The sequence below is a fragment of the Musa acuminata genome, chromosome BXJ3-3, assembly GCF_036884655.1.
Source record: "Musa acuminata AAA Group cultivar baxijiao chromosome BXJ3-3, Cavendish_Baxijiao_AAA, whole genome shotgun sequence".
NCBI classification, from domain to species: Eukaryota; Viridiplantae; Streptophyta; class Magnoliopsida; order Zingiberales; family Musaceae; genus Musa; species Musa acuminata.
In genome coordinates this window covers 32,055,001-32,064,867 of record NC_088351.1, presented here as the reverse complement: position 1 = coordinate 32,064,867, position 9,867 = coordinate 32,055,001, and the positions used below count along the sequence as shown (strand labels likewise).

General features: G+C 36.5%; 1 protein-coding gene across 1 annotated transcript in view; it reads left to right on the top strand.

The window, feature by feature from the left end:
* Positions 1–5,371: 5,371 nt before the first annotated feature.
* LOC135632786 (vacuolar protein sorting-associated protein 9A-like) overlaps positions 5,372–9,867 on the top strand; it is a 6,497-nt gene continuing 2,001 nt past the window's right edge. The window contains exons 1-3 of the mRNA XM_065141556.1: positions 5,372–5,589; positions 6,655–6,802; positions 8,337–8,507. Of these exons, the coding sequence (XP_064997628.1) occupies positions 5,471–5,589; positions 6,655–6,802; positions 8,337–8,507 (438 nt within the window). The 5' untranslated portion in view covers positions 5,372–5,470. The remainder of the gene's footprint in view (positions 5,590–6,654; positions 6,803–8,336; positions 8,508–9,867) is intronic.

Sequence of the window (9,867 nt, the reverse complement as noted above, 5' to 3'; positions counted from 1 at the left end):
AGAGATATGTGAACATGTTTGCATTATGTCTTGATTTGATATTCTATCCCGTGAAGTAAATGCAAACTTGCAAGAGTAAATGCAAACTTGCAAGAAAATCTCAAATGTGTGCATCATGTAATAATCCTTCGCAGCGTTATGTGATTACATGATGAATAGTTACAAACACTATCATACAAACTTGATGATGTATGTCATGCCTTGACATCATTCTTGAAGAGATACATCATGATGGGTATCATGATAGGAGCATTGATAAGTTTAACTGATCTAACTTATCAATACATCACTTGAATTCTTAGGTCTTGAATTCAAGGTTGACTTATCTCAACTATGGCATATAGATAGGGGGAGTTAAGGATAACTCCATTATCAATTGATTGTCATCATCAAAAAGGGGGAGATTGTTGAATCTCGGATTTTGATGATGAAGTCAATTGTCATTTGTTATCTAATCTATGTGTTGAGATAAGTGTGCAGGATTAACTACGATGAGAGTAAGACAAGCAGCAGGTGTTGCGCCGGAGTCAAGATCATGATCACGTTGGGAGTTCGAGAGTTCGACGGAAGTTCGGACGGTCGTCGGAGGTTCAGCGAGAACAGATCCGAGAAGTCCAGAAGCTTGCCAAGCGAAGCTCGTCGGAACTCGCCAAGTGGATCGTCGCAAAGTCCAGGAGTATGCCGGATGTCCGCAGAAGGATCACCGAGGGTTCATCGGATGATCGACGAAAGTTCGCCGGAAACTCGCCGGAAGAAGCGATTGACGGATCGGAGCAAAGCTGCAGAAGTTGTCTTAGAGTTAATCGTAGTTAGCACGATGATTAAGCTTGAAAATGGGAGGTGATCCCATTAGCTTAATCTTGGGACAATTGGGCCCCTGAAAAGATTCAAATTGGGCCGAATGGAGCGAACCATTCGGACCCTGATTGCACCAGGCGGTGCAACCGCCCAGGCCAGGAGGTGCAACCGCCAGGGCTGCGTCTCCCAGCCAGACTGGGCGGTGCAACCGCCCCAGCCAGGAGGTGCAACCGCCCAGAGCTCAGTCTTCGAGCTAGACTGGGCGGTGCAACCTCCTCTGTCAAGAGGTAGCACCGCTAGAGCTCAAGTTTCGAGCTCTGCCAGGCGATGCAACCACCGAGCTCAGTCTTCGAGCTCTGGCAGAGAGGAGCATCAGCCTGAGCTCAGTTTCGAGCTCTGCCAGGTGATGCAACCACCAAGCTCAGTCTTCGAGCTTTGGCAGAGAGGTGCATCAGCCTGAGCTCAGTTTCGAGCTCTGCCAGGTGATGCAACCACCGAGCTCAGATTTCGAGCTCTACCAGGCGGTGCAACCATTGAGCTCAGTCTTCGAGCTCTGCCAGGTGATGCAACCATCGAGCTCAGTCTTCGAGCTCTGGCAGAGAGGAGCAATCGCCTGAGCTCAGTCTTCGAGCTCTGCCAGGCGGTGCCACCTCTCCAGTCAAGAGGTGCAACCGCCTGATCCCAGAATTCTGGGATTTGATCGATTTGATCGTTTTGAGCTCCAAATTTGAACTAGGTTGGGGCCTATAAATACCCCACCCATTCAGCACTGAAAAGAAACAGATCCACACCGAATTCTTGATCTTTTCAGTGATTCTAAGAGCTCAAATTTGTGTAAAATCCTAAAGGTCTCCTCCTTCTGTTCTTCAAGTCTTGAGTTGTAAAGAGAGGAGAGAAAGGATCTGTAAAGGTTGTCTCCTGAGCCTGTCAAAAGGAGAGAAACTGTAAAAGGGTAGTTAGCCTTCGCCCATTGAAGGAAGGCAGCTAGTTGACGTCGGTGACCTCGTCGGAGGAGGAAGCCAAAAGTGGAGTAGGTCAAGACTGACCGAACCACTCTAAATCTCTGGTTTGCTTTTACTTTGAGCACTTTATCATTACTGCAAACCTCCTACATTGCTACTGCCCTCTGCGCCTTTACGAACAAGTTTCTAAGCTCTGATCTTTCAGAATCTGCATTCAAACGTAAATCATGTTTTCGTACGATCTTCACATTGCAGCTTACGCTTACATTCGGATTCCATTTGTAACTGCAAATTGCTTTCTACGTAAAACGCTTTTCAAGGTTCAAAACTGCTTTTAGACGCAAAACTACATTTAGACGTAAAATTACGTTTAGACGTAAAACTGCGTTTAGACGTAAAACTGCGTTTAGACGCAAAACTGCGTTTAGACGTAAAACTGCGTTTAGACGCAAAACTGGGTTTAGACGTAAAACTGCGTTTAAACGTAAAACTGCGTTTAGACGTAAAACTACGTTTAGACGTAAAACTGCGTTTAGACGTAAAACTGCATTTAGACGTAAAACTGCGTTTAGATGCAAAACTGCGTTTAGACGTAAAACTGCGTTTAGACGCAAACTGCGCTTAGACGCAAACTGCGCTTAGACGCAAACTGTGTTTAGAGGCAAACTGCGCTTAGACGCAAACTGCGCTTAGACGCAAACTGCACTGTGATTCTGCTTTTATATCGAAATCGTTTTTTATCGGATGAACCCAGCTTTCATTTTTAAATTGCTGTAAGATTTCCGCTGCACTAATTCACCCCCCCCCTCTTAGTGCTCTCGATCCTAACAAAACCCACTTGAAGTAACGAATTGAGTTTCAAGACAAAAAAAGTCTCCTTGAATCAATTAATTCTTTCGAAATGTTTAACCATCTAACCAGAAAAGGGTATCAATTCCAAATCTTGGGCCATAAAAGATGAATTCTATATTACGAAATATATGTTCGGATGGGTTTGATGAATTTATATCTATACTTATTAGGTTAGATTGGTTAGTTAGATTAGATGAGTCTGGACAGTCTCAATCTATTCCCATAAGAGGTTATCATGGTAATAGAGATTAATTACAATGTGACATGATCTTTTCATGCACTTTGTGCATGTTCCTAAAAAAAATGACATTTTTGACGAGCAAACTTAATGTATACTGCTCAAAATGTATGAGGTTAAAAGTAGAAGGAAAAAAAAAGAAGATAAAACTTCTATAAATAACATTTAGTAATTGATCACGTCTCCCCCACCATTAATTTAGCAATAATTGATCACCACCTTAATCTCATTCATTCAGGTAACATATATGAAATTCAATCTCACAAGGCTGACAATATTGAGATGTATAATTATTTTTGATATATTTATCACGATCTCAATCTAAATTGAATCATTTAAATTAATACTGACTTAAATATTAAATGAGTTTTATCGGATATATAGTGTTTACATGAGTGTGGGTTAAAATCCTAAATTTCTCAACACCTTGTACTTAAAATTAAATAGTGGTTGGCTATAAACTCCTCTACGTGTTGAACGATTGAGACCTATTATAACACTTACAAAGAAATAATTTTCAGATTATTATGTTCACAGCACGTAAGGAAATAATTCTTATATAATCATTGACCTATTGGTTTCATACATAAGTTAAGAGGTTGATTGAATGTAATCAACCTTGATTTAAGATCTAGACGAGAAGGATATGTTGGTTCGATGCAGCGGCATAGTGACGGTGGAAGATGCAAAATGATCGAGAAAGGCACCACCACTCAAATAATACTTGAGTGTCATACAATTTCGCGGACTATAGTAGTACACTATAGTAGTACTATAGTAATACACTACTATAATAAAAGGAAATCGTTCGGTACATCCTGGTGTACCGCTTGGTACGCTAGTACCGTACCGTACTAAGTCAATCTCGAAACATCGGTATGGTACGATATTACATACCTTGATGGGTGTTGTGTTGTAGAAAAGAAGCTCTGATATTGTATCATAATATTATTTTTGCATATTTACAAGCTTGCTAAGATCCTAAATCATGAGTAATTGTAATTAATCAATCTCTTAATTTAGGTATTAGATCAATCGGTTAATAATTATAGAGGAATTATTTCTTCGTTATAACACTAGCCACGCATTCCGCATGCATGTGATAGACATTAGGTTCAATTGGGTTAAACTTACGGTAAATTCAGGTCAAATGAGAGTTGAACTTAGATTGATTTTTTAGGTTAAGACTATATTAAGACTATCTAATCAATATTACTCTCTATAGTTAACTATGATTAATATTTTGATTTTTATACTTAAAAAAAATAATATTAGATTCATACATTTATGAAGGTGAAATATTTAACCATAATTCTTCTTAGGTTGTTAACTTCATCGAGAAGAAAAATCACACAGATAAAAAAAAAAAAAAAAAAGATAAAAATATAATTTTATTATCTTTTCAAATTGCTCGCTTGTAGTCTGTTGCTACTCATCCATCGCATTTGCTCACTTAACGCTTGCCTATTGCACTTGTTCACTCATCACTTGTCTATCGCACTCACTCGCTCGCCTCTTGCCTCTTGCACTTGCTCACCCATTGTTGCGAGCGGATAACCGAGCAAGTACGATGGGCGAGCAAGTGCGACAAGTGAGTAGGTGCGATGGGCAAGATGCAAGCGAATAAGTGTTACGGGCGAGTGACGAGCGATAAGTGTGACGGGCAAGTAGAATAATTAAATTATATTTTTATTATTTCCATTCACGATTTTTTTTAAGTGATAATACGTGTGATTTTTTCATGAAAAAATTAATGACACAAAAAGAATTGGGATTAATGTTTTACCTTCGTAAGTGTATGGACCCAATATTACTTTTTAAAATATTAGGACCGGGATGCTAACCATAGTTAATTATGAGGATAATATTTAATTACCTCGATCAAGCCTAACTTACTAATTACTAATTCAAATTGATATTAGTACCATTTTAAAAATATTTAGAAATATTTGGGATCAAATAATTGATGAAAATAATAAAAATATTTTAGGTATCCAAAATTTTAATATTTTAATTATGTGACGGAATGTTGAAGATAATTGATAAATATGAAATATTTAAATATATAGAGGGTATGTAGGTAAAAAAAAAGGATATAAAGGTCCAAAATGATAAATTTGTAAAATAAAAAAGCTTACTATTCACATCTCCTCTTTACTATTTAACTCCATTATTATTAATAATCACTTAAAATAATAAAATATTATTTACTATTTATAATCTCGATATTACTAATTTTATTATTTTCATAATTTTTATTTTATAATCTGATATCTCTCTTGTCAATATCAAAAAAGAGGAACAAAGAAGAAGAGAAGGGAGAGCAAAAAAAAAAAATCTATTTTTAAAGAAATAATTTAGAAATATTAAAATATTTTAAAATAAGATTATAAATAGTAAAAAGATCGCCAAAAATAATTAATTTAATTTAATTTTTTTAAAGAAAAAAAGGGGAAATAGTTTGGTGACTCGTTTGCCCGTCGGAGGCGCGAGGCTTTCGTATCTCTTCCTGTCTCTTTCTTCTATCGGCCACTCTAAACCTCGTTGGTTTCTTCCTTCTCGTCTTCCCGGCGAACGTTTCGATCTGTATATCCTGCGTGGAAAGGCCATCCTCCACGAGATGGAGAACGGCGGCGGCGGCGACGCCTTCGGCTCCTCCACCGCCCCTCTCACCTGGCATGACTTCTTGGAGCGGATGCGCCACCCCTCAGCTTCCGATTTTGTCAAATCGATCAAGAGGTCAGCGCCCCCCTCTTCCGTTCCATGTAGAGGCTTTAAAACATGTGGTATTTCTCGATTTGATTCTGTCAAGCGGCTGCATTGCCATTGGGTAGACGGAGATTGGGGTTCTGATTAGCATTACGGTGACCTTGTTTGGTTTGCCAGTGCTGATTTGTTACTGGAAGAGCCTGTTGAATTTCTTACACATCTCAGCCGTCAATAGAGATGTTGGATTTTCTTGGCAGTTGTGGCATTCAATTTATGGATGATAATTGGTTCTTGAACCTTCGTTTTTACCTCTGGATTCAAGCCTTTGCTAGGTTATCCGTTCATCATATCTGGTACGATCCATGGGGTAGGATTTATGCAATGGAAGCAATCAATTTATTTGGGAGATAAATAAATTATACTGTATGGTAATATCAGGTGTTAAATGAGTGCTTTGGAGGCTTAGCTGCATTTTTTTTTTTTTTTTTCTGTTTGCTGCTAACTCTATCTTGTAAAAGTTCTCTATCAATAACAATCAAATAGTTGCAGAAACTAAAGAGGGACCATAAATTATTTTTAAGTGTCACAATTTTGATTTTGCAAAAGCCCATCATAGATATGGTCAATCTATCCTAATCCTGATCAGAAATGCAGTAAAATATTAACCTCAAGCAATATTGGTTCAGTCTTGGCAGGTGTCGGCCAATGCAAATCTGACAATTTTGTTGAGCTCGTTATTGACCTAATATCGTTATTTGGATGAATGCTCACTCCTTGTTTGAGATTTAATTTTCTTATTTATGTTCTCTTAATTTTAGCAAATCATCTCAGGGTTGTTACGCTCTTATTGGATACTATAGATAATAATATTAATTTCCTAATACATAAAAACCATCTTGAAAAATGGCTTTGCAGATCTTTTATCTGAAAATCTCAAAACTGTCACATAGGTTACACTGTTTTACAACGCATGCCATTGATTTTGTTCTTCAGCAGCTTTTTTTTTTATAGGAAACCAACTGTAGTAAAAAATGTCTAATATTTTTTGCATCTGATATGGTAATGTGCTTAAGATTGATTATTTTGATATGGCAGCTTCATCACATCCTTTTCAAATAAAGCACCTGATCCAGAAAAAGATAGTGCTGCGGTACAGGAGTTTCTTGCCAACATGGAAGGAGCTTTTAGGGCCCATACGCTTTGGGCTGGTAGTTCGGAAGAAGAACTAGAAAGTTCTGGAGAGGTGAGCTTTTGCAAGTTGTTTTCCATGAATTCATTGGGATATGCAACACAATTTTTGTGTTTTATGGAAAACATTTTCTGAAAATGGAAAGGTGATACATAAAAATTGCTGATCTTTATCCTATCACAGGATAATGATACTTTTAACAACTTGTGAAGGTCAAAAGGATGCTTATATACATGTAACCAAATAGACACACAGCATATCTCTATTTGTAATGGGTAAACTCAGTGCAAAAGACTCCCATCAGTGCAGGTCTTTGAAGGGTTAATGTACATAATCTTATCCCCGCATATAGAGATATTGTTTCTTAACTCGAATCCTGGTCTCTTAGATTATAAAGAAGCAAACTTTTTACAATGCCATTGCTCACCCCCAAGTATATTTCTATTAGACATTACAAATATCTAAGTAAGCTTCCTTATATTTGCTAGTATTATCTGAATGTTCATTTCCTAAGTTGCACTAATTCTTCATTGGTGGAAAAAGCAGATCAATTTCGGAGGCAATGTCCTAAATCTACTACAAAAAGGAAAAAACTACACTAGAAATGTCTGGTTCATTACCAATCCAAGTAGTAGCCCTCTAGAGGCACAAATCTAGACATGTAGGAGGATCAAGATAAGTACTGCTGAATATTAGATGTGGAAGATTCCTTTCTTTTTTGTTGTAATTTCTCCATACCATAGATTCTAACTGTTTGCTTCAAGATTCAAATAGCTAGTATATGACTCGACCGTTGAACAAAAGGAATTTATCTGCTTTTTCAATGGTTAAAAGTTGTAAATAGGTCTCCATTTACTCTTCCTTTTCTTTAAGAAGAACAAGGGTCATGGATTGTTGAGTGAACCCAACTATGGAATATTCATTAAAGATTTACCTTTTGTGTTGAAAGCTCATTTGACAGTCCTTGACCAGAGTTGTTCCATGTATATATTCATATAACATAATAAAATCTCTATATCAGTGTCCATCGTTTCAAAGTCTTTGCAAGGGGTTTCTGGATTCAATCTATTGACCTTACTAATTGTTAGTCTACCCATATTTCTCATCAAGTGACAACGTAAGGCTTCTCTCGTCAGTTGTGTTTTGTGATCTTATGACTTACTGGAATATATGTCTTTGTTTTTCCCCTTTACTCAATGTTCAAAAGTCCATATTCCTCTCCATTCACTCTGTGATTTTTTATAACTATCTGCAAGTTACACTTGCTGACATCTATGTCTCTTAGTAAGTGCTGATGCCTGTAAACTTGCAAGTTTGCTTTCACAATCTTCCTCTCTTCTCAATGATAGAGCATCAGAGCCTGTCCATAGGAATAAACAGCTAATATGTGACAATTTAGTTTTGTTCATATATATTTCTGAGTGACTTTCCTTCAGACAACTTGATCAATGGTTCCATTTCATGATTTTTTTGCACCTTTCATTATGGAAATATTTACACTCATATTCATGTTTGTCAATGCTTTGATCATCATTTTTTCTTTCTGAACTTAAGGATGTTTCTGGACATTTTTTATACATATTTACAGGGCCTGGAGAAATATATCATGACAAAACTTTTTAATCATGTATTTGCATCAGTTCAAGAAGATGCAAACAGTGATGAAGAACTTACTGAGAAGATGGCTTTACTACAACAATTTGTACGGCCTGAAAATTTAGATGTAAAGAAGGCCTTCCAAAATGAGACATCATGGCTGGTGAGTTGATTAACTGAGAGAATGGCCTTATCACTCATCACACTTGAACGAAATCATGCCTCTGACAATTGATTTCCATATCTCAACCCATCTGGATTTATGTTATAATTATTGTACCATTGACAATATCTAACTAACCAAATTTTGGCTAACTATTTTGAGAATCATTTGGCATGGTGAAAACTGATGAATGATTTAAGATATTTTGAATTATTTGGGGGTTGATATTACCATCGAATAACATATATTTTTTTGTAGTTTACCATGTAAAGAACAATTTAAGTATCAACAGCAGATGTTTTTTTGGTAATTAACTCCATTGTGTAATAATCTTTGTTGATATAAATTCAATGGTTACTGAATTTTTTCCCTTAAACTCCATACTAAGAAATTCATGGAGCAGTTTCCTCGCTTTTATGGATATCGATTTTAATTAAGCTATCTATTGAATTCGTCTTAAGTGCATGATATTCTCTTTTATCATGAAATTCCAGTTGTTTGGTATATACTCTGATATTGCGATCTAATTTCTCCTTTTTGTCAAATGCCTGATGCTGCAAGGGTTACTTGCTTTTCCTATTTTTAGGTGGCAAATTTATTTATGGCAAAATTATTTACTTTCAATTGAGAATGTCATAAATTTAATTATTGGAAAGGACGTCAAAGATATTCAGGCCTTTAGATGATGTGCTTAAGTTATACCCTGCTTGTTTATATAATCTTACTATAATCATATATTTTTTCCTAGTGTTGTAAGTTTGCTTATGATGTTGTCAGTATATGTCATGTTGATTTTGCAGTCTGACGTTGCATATTCACATTCAGATAATCTCTTCTGAGTACAGCATTTGCTTCTTCATCCACAAAGAATTACAATTTCTTTTTCTTGATGTTGCTCTTTTCGCTACAATCTCAGCATCTCCAGTGATGTCATGTCACATATCTGTATTCAATTTTCTAATTTGAGTCAATTTTTCATTGTTATCTACTCCTAAGATGTTGCTGATGTTGAATCAGGATTTCCTTGTTCGAACTTTGAACTGCCTTTTATGATGTACTGTCAGCCAAATGCTGACCTCCACACTTCTCTATCGAATTTTGAAACAGCTTTTAACATCCAATAACTACCATTTCACATTTGCTAATTTAGTAATTATTGATTAACATTTGGGCCATTATATGGCTCTAGTTCATCTGAAATTATCTTTACATAGACCAAGACGGTTATCTCTAATCATATATTGTTCATATTTGTGATAGCTTTCATAGAAGGAACTGCAGAAGATTAGTATGCACAACGCTCCTAGAGAGTAACATTTGGGGCATTATATGGCTCTAGTACTTCTGAAATTATCTTTAC